The sequence below is a fragment of the Hibiscus syriacus genome, unplaced genomic scaffold (genome assembly GCF_006381635.1).
Source record: "Hibiscus syriacus cultivar Baekdansim isolate YM2019G1 unplaced genomic scaffold, ASM638163v2 tig00112349_pilon, whole genome shotgun sequence".
Taxonomy (NCBI): Eukaryota; Viridiplantae; Streptophyta; class Magnoliopsida; order Malvales; family Malvaceae; genus Hibiscus; species Hibiscus syriacus.
In genome coordinates, this window is record NW_024063310.1 from 1,428,683 (window position 1) to 1,450,054 (window position 21,372).

At 32.5% G+C, this 21,372-nt stretch overlaps 1 protein-coding gene and 1 pseudogene across 1 annotated transcript in view; both read left to right on the top strand.

The window, feature by feature from the left end:
* Nucleotides 1-5,191: 5,191 nt before the first annotated feature.
* The window catches only part of LOC120178406 (universal stress protein PHOS32-like), a 28,522-nt gene continuing 12,341 nt past the window's right edge, over nt 5,192-21,372 (top strand). The window contains exons 1-7 of the mRNA XM_039184258.1: nt 5,192-5,201; nt 10,339-10,549; nt 12,117-12,211; nt 12,809-12,930; nt 13,038-13,149; nt 17,916-17,919; nt 17,989-18,002. Of these exons, the coding sequence (XP_039040189.1) occupies nt 10,372-10,549; nt 12,117-12,211; nt 12,809-12,930; nt 13,038-13,119 (477 nt within the window). The 5' untranslated portion in view covers nt 5,192-5,201; nt 10,339-10,371 and the 3' untranslated portion in view covers nt 13,120-13,149; nt 17,916-17,919; nt 17,989-18,002. The remainder of the gene's footprint in view (nt 5,202-10,338; nt 10,550-12,116; nt 12,212-12,808; nt 12,931-13,037; nt 13,150-17,915; nt 17,920-17,988; nt 18,003-21,372) is intronic.
* Nucleotides 17,119-20,904, top strand: LOC120178427 (annotated as a pseudogene).

Genomic DNA, 21,372 nt, shown 5'->3' on the forward strand with positions numbered 1-21,372 from the left:
ATGAACAATATGATTCACAATTCAAGAAATTAAATGATGTAACGAAATTAAATTTAAAAAGTAATAATGGGCCAAAAAGAAAATAGTGTTAATACACACACACACATAAATATATATATATACACATATATATGTGTGTGTATGGATGTAGATGTATTTTTTTAAAAAAATTATTAATTTGACTCAATGTAGTTAAAAAATATATTCTAGTGTAGAAATATAAAGAAAATCAAGCCCATTCATTAATTTAATCAAAAATAACTAAAACTAAGCCTAAATTTGAAAAGAAAAAAATACCTTGAAAAGTTGGATTGAGATGGAATTGGAGATGAATGCATGAAATTGATGATGCTAGTAGGTAGGAATGATGAAAAACAATACAAAATGACTCCAAAACGAAGGAATAAACCAAATTTTTGAGGGGGTTATGGAGGGTTTCGGTGGTACTTGAGAGAGAAAAGGAAAAAATATTTTTTAAGGCAATATATGCTAAACCAGACCAGGAGTATCGTTAATCCAAGGGGAGTATCGATACTATAAAGCAAAAAATATGATGTATCAATAATGAGTATTGATATCCTATCAAGGCTGCAAGAACAATATCGATATTTTATGAACAGTATCGATACTGACAAAAAACAATATCGGTACTAGATCAACAATACCGGTACTAAATGCACAGAATGGTCCAAATATGCAACAAATAAGAAAATAAATAGAATGCATATTTTTAAAGTATTAATAGTGGTGTAGGCAACTCTAGATAGGCAAAGCAAATATGTTCAACCAAGCAAATTTACATTCAAACATAATGTGAACATATTGTCAATTTCCATGAAAGTCATAAACTTCACCTAACTAATAGCATAGAAGTCATTAAAGAGGTCATATTGCATGTATTTTTCATAAAATCATAAAAGTGCATAAATTATTTAAACAAAAAATCAAGGTAGGTTGGTTAGATCTAATTCTCTCCTAAGTTCCCAAAATCTTTCTTTGTCTAAAGGTTTTGTAAAAATGTCAGCTACTTGATGCAAAGTATCTACATACTCTAGAACTATATCTTCTTTTGAGACATAATCTCTAATGAAATGATGTCTAATTTCTATGTGCTTAGTTCTAGAATGTTGGATGGGATTTTTAGTGAGACAAATAACACTAGTATTGCCACACTTGATAGGAATGGTACCCACGTCAATTCCATAGTCTAAAAGTTGTTGTTTCATCTATAAAACTTGTGCACAACAACTACCAACCAAAATATATTCCGCTTCGGTGGTAGATAGTGCTACAAAAGCATCCATGCTAAATCTAGAGAGAAAGCATCCATGCTAAATCTAGAGTTTATAGGATACCAAAGTCCTATGCTAGGGGTTTCCTAAAGGTATCTAAAGATTATCTTAATGTCTTATAAATGAGACTACTTAGGACATGATTGAAATCTAGCACATAAGCAAATACTAAACATAATGTCTGGTCTACTTGCGGTAAGATAAAGTAATGATCCAATCATAGACTCATAAAGTTTAACATCTACATACTTACATTCTTCATCTTTGTCAAGCTTTGTAAATGAACTCATAAGAGTGGCTTGGGGTTTCATGTTTTCCGATCTAAACTTCTTGAGCATATCTTTGATGTATTTTGCTTGATTGATGAAGATGTCATCTTTTCTTTTCTTGATTTATATCCCCAAGAAAAATGAAAGCTCCTCTATCATGCTCATCTCAAATTCACCCTACATTAGCTTAGCAAATTTTTGACAAATAACGTCATTAGTAAAACCAAAAATTATATCATCAACATAAATTTGAAATACTAATAAATCTTTACCTTTACTTTTTATAAACAAGGTAGTGTCAACCTTCCCTTTTGAAAAACCTTTTTCAATAAGAAAATTTGACAATCTTTCATACCAAGGTCTAGGAGCTTGTTTTAAATCATATAAAGCTTTTGTCAATTTGAAAACATGATATTTGGAAATTTTGAATCCTCAAAACCGGGAGGTTGTTCCAAATACACTTCTTATTTTATAAAACCATTTAAAAATACACTTTTAACATCCATTTGAAATAAAGTAAATCCATGATAACAAGCAAATGCTAATAACATTCTAATAGCCTCCATCCTAGCTACGGGAGCATAAGTTCTATCAAAATCTATTCCCTCTTATTGAGTGTACCCTTGAACAATAAATCTAGCCTTGTTTCTCATTGTATTACCACTTTCATCTAATTTATTCCTAAATATCCATTTTGTACCTATAATAGACTTATTACTAGGCCTTTCAACTAATGTTCACACTTGACTTCTCTCAAATTGATTTAACTCATCTTGCATAGCCATAATCCAATGTTCATAATTTAATGCTTCTTTGATATTCTTAGGCTCTATGCATGAGATAAATGCAACATAATCACAAATATTTTTAAGAGAAGATCTAGTGGTTAGCCCTTTGGATGGATCACCCAAAATTTCACCATCTTTTACATAGTTGTACTCCCTTGGGTATGTGACTTCCCTTTCCTCTAGAGTTAGATTCTTGAAAACATCTAGAGTTTCCTCATTCTTCACTTCTTTAGATGATGATTCACCAACTTCATTTGGATTTGAGATACCTACATCACCATCAATACAAGAATCATTCCTCGGAAGGGGATTGTCATCGAAAAAACATGTATTGACTCTTCCACCACTAGAGTTCTTTTATTAAAGACTCGATAAGCTTTAGAATTTAAGGAGTAACCAAGAAAAATCCCTTCATCACTTTTTACATCAAATTTACCAAGATTGACTTTTTCTTTAAAATATGCCTAATCATTATTCTATTAATCACATAACAAGTGGTATTTGTGGCTTCCGCCCAAAAGTACTTTGGCAAATCGTTTTCACAAAGCATGGTCCTAGCCATTTCTTCCAAAGTTCTATTTTTCCTATCAATAACTCCATTTTGTTGAGGGTTTCTAGGGGTTGAAAAGTTATGGATAATTCCATTTTAATTACAAAAATCAAAACCCAAGATTTTTAAATTTGGTTCCATAGTCACTCCTAACACTTAAAATATAGTAACCCTTTTCATTTTGGATTATTTTAGAGAAAGTGATGAAATTTTCTAAAGTTTCATCTTTTGTACTGAAGAAAAGAACCCAAGTAAACCTAGAGTAGTCATCGACTAATACAAATGCATATTGTTTTCCACCCAAGCTAGTAGTTCTAATAGGCCCAAAAAGATCTATATAAATTAATTGTAATACTCTACTAGATTATATATCATTAATAGGTTTAAAGAAAGTTATTTTGTGTTTACTTTTACCACATGCATCACAAATTTTATCAAGATCAAATTTTATCTTAGGCAAGCTCTTATAAGATTGCTTTGAATAAGTTTTTGTAAAACACTCATGCTAGCATGTCCAAGTTTCCTATGCCACAACCAGAAATCATGCTCATATTTAACAATTAAACATACATTAGACATGTCAATACTATCTAAATGAACCATGTAAATATTTCCTATTATATGACCAACAAGCATAATCATATTAGATGCAATGTCAACAATTTTGCAACCATTAGGCTCAAATAAGACATTGTATCCCTTATCATATAATTGTCTAATACTAAGAAGATTATGTGTTAACCCATTTACATATAAAACATTTTCAATAAGAATGGAAGAGATGCTACCAATAGAACCAATTCCTTCAATGTGAAATTTGGAGTTGTCACCAAAGGTTACTACTCCTCCACTTTTAGCATTAAGCTCTAAGAATCGACTCTTATTACCGGTCATGTGTCTTGAGAGTTTGAAATTTGTTGTTCCTTGTAGAAATACTCCTTCGCCTACAAACATAAATCAAGTTTTGATCTTTGGTACCCAAAAGTTTTGGGTCCATAGGCATTAGTTCCCAATAATCTAGCCCCTTAGGTATCCAAAATATTTTAGTCTTTTAGGGAACCCATATGCTTCTAATAACTTTCCCATTTAAGGTTCTTTGGGGACCTCTATGATTGTATGGTCTAAAGCTATTTCCAACACAGTTGGATTTAAAATTTTGTCTTTTATCAAAACGATTTGTTCCAACTTTGTTAAAAGAAGCTTTAAGACCATCAAGTTTCTTTTGATGATCATCATAAACCTTTGAAAGTAGGTTCTACAAGTCATGATTTTTCTTTTCAAATTCCTCTAGTTTTACTTGTATGTCCTTGACCTTACTTTCAAGTTCATTGTTGGTCTTGTATAGAAGACCATTTTCATTTTTTAATTTTTAAATATTCTTATTTTTGAAAGCATGATATCAAATTCTGAGGCCAACTCATCATAAGCCTCTTGCAACTCATCAAAATAATATTCATTTAATGTAGATGAGTTAGAGGTTACCTTATATTCTCCCTCAATGGCCATGAGACACAAGTTGGATACCTCTTCATTGGATGACTCATCATCACTCCATGTAGCTACACGTGCCTTGTGTTTCTTCTTGGAGGATCCCTTTTTCTTTAATTGTGGGCATTCAAATTTAACATGCCCTATCTTTTTACACTCATATAAAATTATAGGGTCATTCTCCTTGGATTCATTCTTGAAGCCTTCTTTTCTTTGGAATATTATTCATTTATTGGACTCCATGAATCTCTTGAATCTTTTGGCAAACATTGTCATTTCTTCTTCCTCATCTTCATCATTTGAGTCACTATCTTCTTGGTGAATTTGATAGCAACACCAAACTTTTCTTCTTTTTTCATTTCCTTCTTTTCTTCATCTTCCTTCACCATCATTTCATGAGTAAGCAGGGATCCAATGAGCTCATCTAAGGTGAGAGTCTTTAGATTCTTTGCTTTAACTATAGCGGTCTTCTTGGATTTCTATGACTTGGGAAGACTATAGATCATCTTTATAACAAGATTCTCATTAGGAATATCTTCTCCAAAGCCTTTGAGACCATTGATAATAACTGAAAATCGATCGGTCATGGATTTAATGTCTTCATCCGGTCTCATCTTGAGGTTTTCATAGTTATGATTGAGAAGACTAATTTTAGTTTCTCTTACCTTATTTGTTCCTTCATGAGTAACTTCAAGTTTATCCCATATCTCCTTGGCATTAGAACAAGATTATACTCTCCCATTTTTATCGAGGCCAAGTGCACAAAATAGAATGTGCATTACTATTGCATTGAGTTGGAACAATTTTTTTTTTCTTCACTCCACATCTCTATTTCACTGGTTGAAATAGAGTGACCTTTCATCATGATGTTCCATGCTCCCAAATCACTTGCTTGAATAAAGTGTTTCATCATATTCTTCCAATAGGCATAGTTGGCTCCATTGAAGTTTAAAGACTTGTTGATGGGTTGAGAATCACTAACAATGTTGAAACTTGATGTAGAGGCCATGGATAACTTGGTTGATGATTGAACTCCTTGAGGATCTTCTCAAGAGGTGGTTAAACATTTCAATAAGTCAAGCTCTGATACCAATTGTTGAGTCAATCGAATAAATGAAATAGCCAATAGGGGTGAATTGGTAATTAATTTTTTTTCTAGAAGCTTAAAAAATAATATAAAATTAAATACAAGAATTTAGAGTGGTTCGAATATATCAACCAAAGTCTACATCCACTACTTTAGCTATCCACACTAAGGATTTTCACAAATTCACTAATTTACATCTACTTTGAGGATAAGGTGTAACCTTACAACTCCCTCAAGAATTATACCCCAAATTCTTGAGACGCTCTCTCAAAGAAAAAAATTACAAATTACAAACTTATAAAATCCTCACTAGGAATGTGTTTGCAAAATTTAGGAACAAATAAGAACACCTATGAATTAATACAAATGAGCACAAAAGTTTTCATTGAAAGCAAAAGAAAAATTGAAGAATATTGACTTGATTTGGCTCAAATTTGTTGTTTTTGGCTTTCTATTTTTTTTTTATCTTGTCTTCACATATGACTTGGAATCTTGTTTTTATACTCCCTCAATTAATTCCAATCATTTGGGTTGTTGTGGGAGTGAACAAAGTTGTTAGAATGTAGTTTCCCGCATTAAATGTTGTTCAGAAGCTTGTAGTATAGGTACTCGGTCTCTCAGTATAGATGTTCCCTATATTAAATACAAAAATGTCCGTTGGGGAACTCTAGTATCGATACTGTTATAAGAGTATTGGTACTACTATATTCAGTAGTATTAATATTGTATATGGTATCAGTATCATTTAAGTATACTAGAATTTTAAAATATTCAAAACCAAAAAGGTTGTATCTGTACCACCACTACGAGTATCGATACTACTATACTAAATAGTATCGATACTATATATAATATCGGTATTATGTTTTGTCAAACTTGCATACAGTATCGGTACTACCTTAGCAGTATCGATACTACTTCATAATTTTGGACTTCAACATCGATATCTGTATCGATACTTCTTGAACAATATCGGTACTGCTATACTTAAAAATCATTTTTGACTTGATTGAAGTTCGAAACCCTTAGTAAAAGTTATTTCAAAAATATTTCCAATATAAGACTCAATTTTTTAGCAGAGTGAGGAGTAAAATTTACCTTTTAACTTTAAAGAATAATTTATATATTCGAATGATTGAATCAAATATAATCTTAAAATTTGTAAAAAATATTTAACAATTTTTTGTATATCAAAATATCAAAGTGTTTTCAACAAAGTCATCTTCATCACTCCAAGCCGCCACAAATGTCTTTTTTCTTAGTTGATCCCTTATTCTTTAGAAGGGGACAATTATACTTGACATGCCTCGTTCTTTGATATTCGAAGCATACCGGGGGACCCTTCTTTTTCCTTGATTCATGCTTCACTTCCTTAAAAGTCATGAATCTCTTGAATCTTTTGAAGAGTTAGGTCATCTTTTCTTCTTCATCATCATCTACCTTTTCACTTGAGTCTTGATTACTCTCTTTGGTGGATTTGAAGGCAACACCTACCTCCTTCTTATTGTTTTTCTTTTCATTATCTTTTTCTTCTTCCTTTACCATCAACTCATGCATGAGAAGATAACCAATAAGCTCATTAAGATTGAGTAACTATAGATTCTTAGCTTCGATAATTGTTGTCTTCTTTGATTGCCAAGACTTTGGGAGAGAGTATATTATCTTCCTCACAAGCTTTTCATTAGGGATCACTTCTCCAAATCCCTTGATACCTTTAACAATCATGAAAAATCTATGTGTCATAGCTTTGATGTCTTCACCCGGTTTCATCTTGAAAGTGTTATAGTTATGGTGGAGAAGATAAGTTTTGGTTTCCTTCACTTCATTGGTTCCTTCATGAGTGACTTGGAGCTTATTCAATATCTCCTTGACATTTGAATAAGATGAGACTCTTACATATTCATCTGGGCCTAATGTATAAAATAGAATGTGCATAGCCTTTACATTGAGTTGGAACTTCTTTTTCTCTCCATCACTCCAATCATCCATATCATTGGTTGGAATGAAGTATCCCTTCATGATTGAGTTCCAAGCTCCTAGATCGTTGGCTTGAATGAAAAACATCATCTTATTCTTCCAATATGCATATTTTGCTTCATTGAAATAAGGAGACTTGTTGATCGGTTGAGAGTCTTCAAAGTAGTATAAATTAGAGGTTAAAGTTATCTTATCGGTTGTGTCGGGAATCGGTAGTGTTACTTCAAATATCGTCTCAAGGTTGTTAAACCTTTTAATGAGTCAAGCTCTTATACCAATTGTTGGGATTTCAATGAAGCTCAAATAAACAACCGAATAATTTGCCAAGAGGAGATGAATTGGCTTTTTGAGTTTAGAGAGTAAGAAGTATAAAGATGAAACAATTTTCATAAGGATTTATAATGGTTCAACTTCTCAACCAAGTCTACATCCACTACCTAAGCTCCCTATTTAGGATTTTGTAACAAATTCACTAATTTGTTCTTTCTTTTTCCAGGATAAAGAGATAACATTTACAATCCCTAGCTTTTTAAAGGCTAGGCTAGAATCAATCCCCTTTACAAAAGGAATAAGATGTAAACAAGAAAAAACTCTCAAAATGAAGGGTGTTTACAAGATTTAAGCTCACAAGAAAATAATTAAAAGATTTGCAATGAGCTCAAAACACTAATATTTACAAGAGAAAGGAAAATAAGAATAAAAAGTTATTCTCTTGTGTTTGATTACTTGGATAGGTGTTGTCTAACTTCCTTCAAGTGTCCTCAACTTGTTTTTATATGTTGGAATGAGTTTGTGGTCGTTTCTAGCCTTGTTTATTAGATAAAATGAGTTTTAGATAAATAATTCTAGGGATATTAGATTAAACCCGAGGTACCCAAACACACTCGAATAATAGCAAATAAGACTTCAAGCGATAATACAAAATAATATCATAATAGTAGAAGTAGTGATAGCTAGGCTGACATAAAACTAGCCTTGTTTATTGCTTGGGAAACATCCAGGACACCCGAGTTCCTTCTAGTAGAATACGACAGTCAGTGGATCCAAGTCAGTGTCATGCACTTCAGTGGCCAACTGGGCACAGATGACCAAGACTTGACGGAGTAAGTTGGCGGGTATATGCTTCCAATACAAAATTTTAGATCCCACCCTAGGTGTACCCGAGGGTACATCGACAGTGCTATATGGGTGCTTGAGCTTTGAGATACAGAATCCCTCAGTCGCACTATGATGTCAACCACATATTAGTAGTCCAGTAGTTGCATGCTCAGACATGTGTCTCTTTCCATTTCATTTAGTGAATGCATATAGTATAGTATAGTTTTTAGTGAGGCACTGAGCTCATAAGCTCAACGTTCGGAATGTGTTTCCTTGTGCAGGTTCTTAGGGGCAATTCGTGGGGAGTTATCGTCACCAAATATTCCAGTGCAGCAGACCAGATTTTCAAAGACCTTCAGAGTACGTCTTGAGTCATATTTAGAGGGCATGTACTATATATGGACCCTTATATATATTCAGTTGTAACTCTAATTTGTATTTGGTACTGTATTATTTTGAGATATAATTTGGGAGCTCCTTATCATTTTGTAAACCCATATTATCTTGTTTTATTTTTATTACTATGGATAGTTTATTTTCAATTATTATAAATAGTTTTAAAAGAAAATTTTAGGGTTACTATTTCGACAATCCTGTGTAACATTGTAATCCATGGATCTTCGAGTTGAACTGGATTAAGTTGTTACAGACTAAATAAATAGCTTACCAAAAAATAATAATATGAATCATAAATTTATATTGATCTTAATCTTAGATTAATCATAAATTAAAGGCAAAAGGGTAACTTTTCTCTTTGTAGTAGACCCAATTTATTACTTTCGCCCATATCGTATTTTTGCATCAATTTAACCCTTGAAGTTGATGTTGCTAATTTGATTCATTCTATACTCTACCCCTAACTTAAAATCCTAAACTATAGTCTCATTACCTCTAAACCATAAATCTTAAACCCTAAACCCTAACTTATAATTTATAATTTAGGGTTTTAAGTTACGGGAAAGGTATATAATGATGCAATTAAATAACTTTGAGGGTTAAATTGATACGAAAATATGATATGAGCGAAAATGTAAATTGGGTATATTACATGGGCAAGGTGACCCTTAAACCTAAATTAAAATTTATTTAAACTTAAAACAATCTAAATAAACAACTCGAAAAAACAATATAAACATGAAGTAATCCAAACCCAAAAAAATAAAATAAAAGAATTAAGTTTTAAATCCGAATGAAAAACTTAAAATAACATAAATAAAATTCGATCTATACTTAAATTAACCCAAATTCGAAATATAAAAAATGATAACCTAATTAAGATGAATTAATTAAAGGGTAAACTACGTATTTAATATCTAAACTATCAGTTTTGGTCCGTTTTAGTACCTAAATTTTCATTTTTTTTCAAAATTATGCCTACCGTTTGGTTTTCATTTTATTTTAGTACTCGCCTTTAAAAACTTAACACATTTAGCACCTAAACTATAAGTTTTGCCAGTTTTAGTACCTAAACTTTCAATTCCCCCCCCCCAATTTAACGTTAAATTTTGAATGGGGTACTAAACTGAAACAAATACTAAATTTTAGGTATGTTTTTAAAAATCAAAAGTTAAACATATCAACACTGATAGTTTAGATATTAAATACGTAATTTATCCTTAATTATGATGACATGGTTTGAAAAGTCACACAATTTATGGGAAACCGAGTCCATGGCCGCAACAACCTCATCAAAAACATGTTTAAAAACCCAACCGTGAACTCAATCGACTCCATTTATTTGCACAAGCAGAAGGCATAAAAGGAACCCTAAAAACAAAACAAATCTAAGTTTTTTTTTCAGTTTCCGAAGGTTGTAATAAAGATGGCTTCGGGTAAACAAATCATGGTGATTGCAATGGACGATAGTCCACACAGCATGTACGCCTTGGAATGGACCCTTGATCACTTCTATACTCCTTTCGGATCCCTCCGACCTTTTCATCTCGTCGTCGTTCATGCCCGACCTGTGCCCATATCATTCCTTCAACTCGTCGGATCTGGTAATTACACAAAAAATAATCTTTTTTTATATTCATATCTTGTTATATAAATCCGACCTAATTAATAAAAAATCGACTTAAAATTCGATCATTACATGATGATATTTGAGCAACATTTAAGAATGGTAGATGAATTTATGGTTCAATAGAAAGGTCATCCGATATTTGTGAGAGTTATAATAATATTTCATGTGTAGTCGAATATAGACAATTAAATCAAGTGTTAATGGTATAAATGGGTTTGATGGTTTAACTCGACTGATAGATTTTTTTTAGTTTAATATAAAAATAAGTGTTTATATTATATTTTTTTCTTATTTAGGTGTCCAAAATTTTTTTAGGTCAATTTAGGTGTCTAATGTTGTAAATGTTATCGTTTAGGTGCCTACGACGTAATAGTCGTTAAAAAAATCTGTTAAAAACAAGTCATTCAACTAGTATTTGACAAGTGGCTTGATTATTTATTTCCTTTAGTTTTTAAAAAATAAAATAAATAATTTTTTTAAAAAAAAAACATCAGGTTTTCTATTTCATAAAATACACCAATATCTTAAATTAGTTGCCACCACCATCAACGAACCACCCACTCACCCAACGACCACTCACTTGTCAATAGGCCTCCGAGCACTCAGGCCAATTGGGATGAATGTGTTGGGATTTAGAGGCTTAGGGTTTAGATTTAGGGATTAAAGTTTAAGAATTTTTGGGGTTTGAAACAACAATTGACAATCAATAATGGATGGTTAGGCAACGACGGGTGGTATGGTGGTTGGTGGGGGCGACATTGGTTGTGGAAGGCTAACGGATGGGGTGAATGCTTTGGGATTTGAGGTTTTTGGGATTTTTTTTTTAGATTTTAGAAATATTTTAGGGCTTTTTTAAATTAATAATAACTTTAAATTTTGAAAAAAAATATTTTTTTAAAATTATAAAAAGATCACGTCACATTCTAAGTGATTGATGGAGTTTTTTTTTAACGTTTGTTATGGTTGAGGCACCTAAATGATAACATGGAAAATATTATACACCTAAATTCACAAAAACAATTATGCATCTAAATAAGAAAAAAAAATATAATTTGGACAGTTGTTTTTATATTAAGTCATATTTTTATATGTATTCTTGGAATACATGAATATTTAGGTGTAAGTAAAGAAATTATATTTAAATAAAATTGAATTATTCGAGTCAATTAATTTTTTTTATTTAAATTATAAGTCGAGTTTGAATTTGTAAAGTTTGAATAACTAGAAAATTTTATATTGGAAGAGATGTTGTGCTTATACTATAATAATTTGATTATTTTGTGACTTGGTCTCTAGTCTTTTTTATTTATTCAAATTCTTACTTAATAAGTTTATTTTTCACCAAGTTGAACCACATGTTCTTTTATTATATACAATACATGTATAATTTTAGTTCACCTTTTCTAAAATTAGTCTTTCAATTTTATTCTTTATTCAATTTAATCATTCGATTATAACTCTTTGCAAATGATTTTTCTAACAATTTTTTGACTCATTCGTACTCTCATCAACAATTTAAACAAAAGCTTTTTTAAACGCAGCAACAGCAGAGATTATGCGGATGATGGAGATTGATTTAAAGCAGGCAGCCACAAGGATTACCGAGAAAGTGAAGGATTTATTCAATAAAAAATCTGTAATTATAATCAATTTTGAATTTATTATTGAATATATTGAGATAATTATAAAATCTTAATTAATTTTTCATTTTGAATTTTTCAGTAAAAGGGTATGTGAAGTGCCTGTATTTAAAAAAAATCAATATAGTTATCGTACTATTATTGCTTTCAATATGACCCCCAACTCAATGGAAGAACCCAATGTGGCCCTCTAACTATCATTTTTTGTCATTGACCAATGGCTCAACTAATTCTTGCTTACGTGGAGGTTTTCTCAAATCTGTTACGAAGTGAATAATGCTTGTGGTTGTTGGTAGAAATGTAAATAATTAGTTTCTGGTTGCATGTGCAGTTGTTGAAGGGAAAGGGAAAGGAAAAGAATCATGGAGATGATTTTTGAATAAACTCATAATTGACTTAGAGTATCCTAATGACGAAGCACTTACACTAATGTTGGTCAATGATGAAAAAAACGTTGGTCAAAAGATTATATTAGGTTATCTTTTGAATGAGAAGGGCACATTAAAAAATAGTATTAGGTTCACATTGATTTTTTTGTTTAAAAGTACATGTACTTTGTGTATCCTTTTATTTAAATTTTAAATATTTTGAAGGTGAATACTTTGAACGTTGAAGTAATGGAAGGAGATCCAAGAAACGTGCTATGTGAAGCTGTTGACAAACACCGTGCATCGGTACTGGTAATAGGAAGCCATGGATATGGTCTTGTGAAAAGGTATACATAAAGTTCACGGTTTAAGGTTTAGGGTTAAATCGAATTGTGTCGATTATATAGGATATTTGTTGGGTTTTATTTAACTTGTTCGAGGACCGAACATGCAGGGCTGTGTTGGGGAGTGTAAGTGATTACTGTGCTCACCATGCTCACTGTTCTGTAATGATTGTGAAGAAGCCCAAGACCTAACTAGGAATAAGCTGCAAATCAATTAGGCCAGTTATTTCTGACCATTGTTCAAATAAGGCTTAATACAAATATAAATGTATAAATAATCTCCCGAAAAAAGTTTCTCAAAAAAACTTTAGTGCATAAATTTTTTTTTGTTAAAAATATGTGTCTAAAGTTTTCTCTGTTACATTTTAAGTGACCATCGTTAAAAAAAAAAACTGTTAACTAACATGTGTAATATTCATATTTTAAAAAAAAAAATTATTTTATTTTTAAATAAAATCTGGATATGACACGTGTCACTTAATGGTTTTTTTTAATGACAGGCACATAAAAATGTAACAGAGAAAACTTTAGACGTCTATTTTTAACGAAAAATTCTTTAGACATCAAAATTTAATTTTAAATACAATTTAAGTACTTATTTTTATATTAAGACTTCAAATAATTATTGTTTAATATATTAACACGTATAATTCTATATATATCAATGATTAGATAATGAAATATTATAAAAAAACAAATTCAGGATATGTTTTATAGGATCATACCTCCAAGTCCTTTAGTTCTAAGGATACAGAATTTCAAGTCCGATGGATGAATGGTGACTGTCTGATCAGAGCGTGATTACTGACCTGTTGGTTCTAGATGTTGAGATAATGATATATTATAAAAGAAAATTAAATTTAAATTTACTTACTGAATTTATATCAGAGGATTGTATGATTTTTATTAGTCTAAATTGATTATATGTACATAATTTTTTTAATTAATTAATAGTAATAATTATATATATGTTCTATAGACACAGCTGTTTAAATATGGATTCTTTTGCTTTGATCTTATATGATATGAAAGGAGTTTTGCTAATTAATCATCTCTAAGATTACATTAATATTTTAAGTTAGATTACCCTTGAATCTAACAAGTGGCTTTAGTGGTAAAAAAGAGAATGTTGTTCTTCTTGGAGGTTCTAAGTTCGAGCAACTACATCTATAATGTGTACATGTTATCAATTGATTAAGAAAGTTCTGAACATATACTACTTCCTCATGGATCAACAACTTTGAGCCTCGAATCCGAGACACAATACTTCAGTATCTCTTATAATAACATGCCATGGACCCAAAAGCTTATGACACCATTATCTCTGTAGTTTTTACTTAGACTCCTATTTTATTAAATAAAAATTATTTTTTTATAATTTATATCGAGTTAGATCATATTAGATGAAATACGAGTTTTTGTCTCAAAATTAAAATTGAATAGACACAAATAAAAAAATAGGCTCCTTAGATCAAATCAAATCAAATTTGAATATATGGATAAAAATCAATAAAATGGACCCTAAATGGGAAAACAAGTACATTATTGGTAAAAGCTTCCGTGTTTGATAGTATATTATATGTGATGTAGGCGTGGAAAGTAATAATTATAGGCTTCTATACAATACTTTATGTAAATATTTATATGTATTTCTTTGATAAAGCTATGGCCTGCTTTTGCCTGAATTAAACTCAATGATATGAAACTAGGATTGCATGTGATTCCGATCCAATGCGCCCTTGTATTTTGTAGTAAACTCGAACAATATGTGAGCCCGAGACAGACAACGGTCCAATCCATGGGTCCACCATCGATTACATTACATTTCATATGACACATACATATATACATACATATGATTAACATATGTTGGTTTTAAATATATTTTTAATTAAATATAATTTTACTTGATATCATTTTTAAGGTAATATTTAGAAGATTATAAGTTTGAATATATTTAAATATAATATTTTAATTAGAAATTTTGAATTGTAGGTAATCTGACTCGGCCTAATTTAATAGAGTTGTTTTTAAAACCGAATTTTGTTAATATTTTTGGGTTAGGGTTTATTTATAGGATTAAATTTAGACATTATTAAATTGCAGGGTAAAGTACATAAATGATCTCGACTATAGGGTACTGCTTTATTAGGTTCATCGATAATTAAAAGTTATAAAAACGGTCCTCTAATTATAGAATATTATTTTGTTGAGTCTCTCGATTATTAAATGTTACAAAATACTCACCCAACTATTTATTATATTCCAAAATCGTTCTTTTCCGTTAACAAATTAACGGTATTATGAGCTGAACGTTAACTTGCTGATTGTGATATGATAAAATATGATCCCGATATCTCAAACGGCTAACATATCCAAGTCATTATATTAACATCCAACTTGGACAACCTCTAAATTTTTTTTAAAGAAAATGACAAGATTGAAATATAATGAATAGTCAGGTGATTGTTTTGTAACTTTTAATAGTTGAAGGACTTAACAAAGCAACATTTTATAGTCAGATTATCATTTTATAATTTTTAACAATCCAAGAACTTAATAAACACTACGATATATTCAAGATACCATTTATATACTTTACCCTAAATTATATTGAAATCTAGGATGGGGCTGATAAAAATTTACATATCCCGTTATCGTCTCTAATTATTCATAGTTTAGGTATTATACTTTGTATATAAAACTATATAATTTTATTAATGAAATTTAGGGTAATAATATCTACTAATTATCGATTTAGTTAATGTCTTTCTTATTGAACTCATTGCATTGCCTCAACCGTAAAAGTAAATGTTGTTCTTTCTAAATGATTCGAGTTCAAACAATTGTTTACAATTTGTGTTATCAATGTCTAAGAAAAATTTTAAACATATACTACCTTATGATCACTCGAACTATATTAAAAAATCTACCACTCTTATGAGAAGTCAATATCTACTATCTTTAGTCTTCAACTGAATGGCTGATGTAATTTTATATTTATATTTGAGTTCGAATAATATAATTCAAAATTAAATTATTGTAAGTAATTAAAAAATTAACAAGTTAATGTCTGAAAAATACCAGTTAGTGTTTTTATTAAAGTTAAATGTCTGAATGGTGCAGGCCTAACAGGGTGTTGATATATATTTTGGAACATAGTTCAAATGTGGTGTAGAAATCATGCTGATTGAAGATTTAATTAAATGCATAAATTATTGTATTAAAAAAATTTAAGTTTATCATAAGTTAATTTTAAAATGATTAAATAAATTATTAATTTAAGTTTCGAGTTTAAGTAGAGATATTATAGAACAGATTGAATCACGTCAATCTATAATATTCATTATATATAATTGTTTAAGTCTTGATTAATCTGACATGTAAGTACCAAATTTTGTTCTTTATCTTTAATAGGGTCGAACAAGAATTTTATTTATGGAGATGAACTTATAAAATTTTAGATAAAGTATACAAATGGTCCCGATTATAGGTACTACTTTATTGAGTATCTCGATTATTAAAAGTTACAAAATAATACATTGACTATAAGACATTGTTTTGTTGAGTCTCTCGATTATTAAAAGTTACAAAATGATTACTTGACTATTTATATATTTTAAATTCATCATTTTCTATTAAAATATTGATGATTGTCTGAACCGGAAGTTAACATACTGATTAAAATATAATAAAATATATTTTAATAATATCTACCGACAAATCGTTACTTTCGAGTATTAACTCAAAAATATAAATATGAACGAAGACTGCCCTACGAATCTCATTCGGTTCATCCTGGTCTGTTCCTAAGCTTTATAATCGTCCCCTCGATTCTCTATTCATACAACTAAGAAAGCCCTGAATTATTAAACTCTTCAGAATCCAAAACGCAATTATTAATGTATGATTAGGTCAGATTATTTTTCTGTCTTTCCAAACGATGGTAGTAAAAAAGAAAGCATGGTGACTTGACAGAAGTGAAGAACATGTAAAAAAAAGAGAGGATAAACTGCCCAAAAAAAAACCTAAATGTATGTTTTTCTTTCTTGTTTGTTTTTCCCTTCTTGCGAGGAAGCAACGGCCAATCCTTTGTCTGTAGCAACAAAGGACAATTTTGGCTGAAATCGTCACGGGATATGCATCTCTTCTATATCACATTTCTTCTTTTCCCTTACATGAACTAAGAAAATGTCTGAAAATTCCACGGCTAATCCTCCTCCTTCGCCTTCTTTCTTAATGTCGGTAAGGGTAGTCGTGGATTCCATCAACCGGTATGTCTCCGTGCTGGTGGCACCGTCGGATGACATGGAGTGGGATTCGGTAAGGTTGAAATGCAGTTCCAGGTTGAATTTCCAGAAGCAGGAGTTTTTCGAGTTCTCCGAGCAGGCAGTTCTTTCGAATCTTTATTGGGGTATCGACGCCATCGAGGCTGCATTGCAAGCGGATTCAGAGGGAGAGAGTTCGAATTGGTTGAAGGAATCGGAGAAAATGCTTCAGGTCCCTGTGTTGCTTGACGAACAAGAAACCACTGCAGGGTCCCTAATGAGTAGTTGGTTTGTTGCTCTTTTATCTTTCGGTTATTAAGAATCTGCAGAAGAATCAATTGCAGGCTGCTTTGCATTATCTCCAAGCATTGCTAGTTGCGCCGATGATTGTTCGAACCAAATTTGCCTCAGAAGAACTCTGCGAAAGCCTTTTCCTTTCATGCACCGATTCTGAGCAATAGGTGGAATCCGAAGACTGAAATCGGTTTCTAGCACAGGTTCTGCTTGGGGAAACCTTTCTGAATCGACAAGACAGATGGTGAGGAAATACAAGCATTGAGGTCATGTTACATGGGAAGACAACTCAACTACAAAATGAATGAAATGATAGTGTCACCGGTGTACGAACCGATGAATTTCTGGTAATTATCTTAATCGTGTCCGATTATCGGATTATGTCCCGTAAATATATGTAGTCCAGGTTCAATCAGCATATTTTAGCACAGTACTTAGCACCAGAATTTGCCTGTTTCCTGCAAACATGGCACGGATAACATGAATATCCATCAACTAGACATCCTTGTTACTGTTTTTCGGTTTAAATTATAGTTGGAAATGCAGTATTGGGTTACACGTAAAATTCGGGTTATGTTAAAACTATAATGCTCCTTTTAACACCTCATTGATATCCTGTTAAATGTATGAGCAGTCGTGAGATTGCCAGCAGCACAGAATCCTCAACGCCACCTGAGCACTGGCATAGACTTGCAGACTAATTTTAAGGTATGTCACTGTCCCTTTGTTCTTAATTCTCATACATCGGTGCAACCTTTGGATCGAACTCAGAATCAGCATCGAATAGGACTTACTGAATTCGGTTTGCTTCATGTGTCAAAAACCGATACAGTTCGACAAAGTTCATCCACTTGATCATCAAGAAGATGTAAGCAAGAGCATCATGGCATTTGAAACTCCGGCATCCACAAACGATAATGAAGATCGAGTTCGTAGTAAAGCTATAAAGGACCAGGGTTGCATTAGAAGGTTACAATCGCAGAGAATGCAGCTAAACCAAAACAAAAGTATTAAAAGCCTGCAGGATGTACTGGATCAATCCCAATCCGATACACAGGATTTTGAGGATGAATACGATTCGGAGGTTATATTTCAAGCACATAATAACTGCAGGCTATATGCATACTCTTTGTTTAGTTGTTTCCTATGTTTTTGGGGTCCGCTTTTCGTTGCGGCCTGGATAGCATTGCAGAATCACATATGTCTAACCAACCTCTTCCTGAATCAGCAGAGCGTGGAGGACAGCACCTGGGTGTTCGACATTGCGAGAATAGATTCGGATGGCCGGAAACAAGCTAGCTATGATCAGTTCGGTAGACATACATAGCTATATCATATTTATTTTCAATGCTAAGCCTGAACTGATTGAATATTTCTCTCAGACCTTCTGTTCAATTCTGCTTACCTATACAGGAAACTTGATCTTCGTAAAGGCATATCGGGCCAAGAGTACGAAGCAATCCTGTTTCCTCGAGTTTCCGAGAATCCAACAGATAGATTGTTCAGAACTATCAATGATTTAAATTTATCCATGCTAGGAATCAGGGACACGAAAACACAAACTTCGGGTCGACGAGACACAATCAGAGCAAGAAAAAGTCCAGCACTTTGAGCACATAGCTGATAGCACCAACCTATAGAAGAAGCAAAAGCTTGATTCACATGAAGCAAGAGAGGACTTCTGCAAGGGAAAATCTAGATTCATGTCGCCGGCGAAAAGGTTCCAAGAGTGAGTTAATGGAAATAATTGAGAATGCGGTTACAAAACTATGTTTCTCAGATGGATTAGACAAATCCGGGAAAGGTTACGCAGTCGAAATCACATCCATTTACAGAATGTTGAACAATAAACAAGGTGTGAAGTACACAATGTTAAAGGACATGATCCTGGAGCAACTGCTGATAGCTGTTTCGACTTCCGAAGAGGAAACAGTGATAAGAGCATCAGTTTCCATCCTAACGACCATCGTTTCAGTGAATATATCTGTCATAGACGATATCAAGAAGGGTTTACGGTTAAGTGATCTTGCACGGGCACTAAAATGCAATGTGCACGAGGCAGCTACTCATATATACTTAATCAAGCCATCTGCTGCAGAAATAAAGACTTTAGAGTGTCGATGTCATTTGCACCTCGGAAAGTTAAAGATGTAGGCCGTCAAAACCACTTACACCTCCCGCAGCATCGTTGATGATTATCGAAGTACTGGCAACCGTATTCGACAGTGCTACAAAAAAACACACTTAGCAGCAATCAATTCGCCTCGTGTCCTATCCGGATTCATTGATGTTGCAAGGGATCATATCTTGGAAGAACATATTTTTTTGGCTACAATTCTTGTGAAGTGTATGAAGTTTGATGGACAATGCAGAAAATATGTATCCCAAGCTATTGTAGTGGCCCCATTTATCCATTTGTTACAAAGTACCAAGAACCGAGCCGTGTTCATCGCACTTGAATTCTTTCATGAAGTCCTTCGGATTCCACGGTATGTACAATTACTTCGATAATTTAATATTTAATCCGAAATGTAAAACTGAATAGAAGACATGAATTTATATCGTTCAGGTCATCAGCCATTAGCCTATTGCAGCAGATATAAAAAGGAGGCATCAGTATCATGAACGTATTAGTGGCTTGTCTTCGCTGTTTCTGAGCCGACTATCGAATTCTAGCAGCAAATCCATTGCTTCAATTAGAAGTACTGGTAACATTACCGACAAACCGATATTTTTAACACCAATGAAGTTTGATAATGTGCTTTTTCGGACATATAAAGGCAATCATGTACTGTTAAGATACCTAACTTGAGACCTGTCTAAACCAGCAAAAACATACAAATCGTACTAATTATGCATACCTTTACGTATATGATGGCTCAACATGCAGGAAAACTCGAACGGTAGAAGTATGTTCCAAGAGGAAGCTATGCAGGTCCTTTTTCAGTCGATAGCAACGGATGAAAGTACTTCGCAGCCATTGTCGACATTCATTCTGTCAAATATTGGAGGAACTTATTCTGGGACAGGGGAATCGTATACAGTAGCATGGCTGGTTAAAAAGGCCGGCTTAATGTCGTTGAATCATCGGAACATGATAAGGAACTGCGATTGGTTGGATCCAAGCCTGCTGGTAAGATGCCTAAAAGGATAATGAGTTTAGCCTGTTAAATTTAGATGTCAAAGGATGTTATATAACTTGCAGGATCCGGGAATGGATTCATGGTGCAGCAAGATTGCAAGAAGCATCATCGATTTCAGTAAACCAGCATTCGTTGCTTTAAAAATAGGACTAAAGAGTCGGACAAAGAGGGTTGCTCGAGAGTCCCTCACGACCATCGCCTGGCTCAGTTGCGAAATTTCCAAATTTTCTAACAGCCTTAGATATTTGGCATGTGAGATCTTGGTGAAGTAGAGAAATTTTTGTATCCAGGAATGGACCTGAAAGAAAGACTTCTAGCATGCCTATGCATCTATAACTATGCTTCCGGGAAAGGTAATCTCCTCACAGTGAATATGCATACTCGTCCAACAATCACACCATTCCGATCGAACATTTCGAACCAAGTTAGCTAAATCAATTCACACCACTGCAGCATCTGAAATAACAATCAGAACAATAACTCTTTTTTAGAACCCTGATGTTCTGTCATCGAGCTACTCGTAGATCCAATGTTCACTGCAAAGCCTTTTACCAATATGCAGGGATGAAGAAACTGATTCATTTCTCGGAGGGTGTACAGGAGTCGTTTCGGATATTTTCGAATGTAATCTGGATGGCAGATGAACTACATAGAGTAGCTGCCTTCTACCTCCCAAATAAATCGGTTAGTGTTCTTGAGGAAATCCAAAGCATAATATGCAGTGAAACGAGACTTGTAAT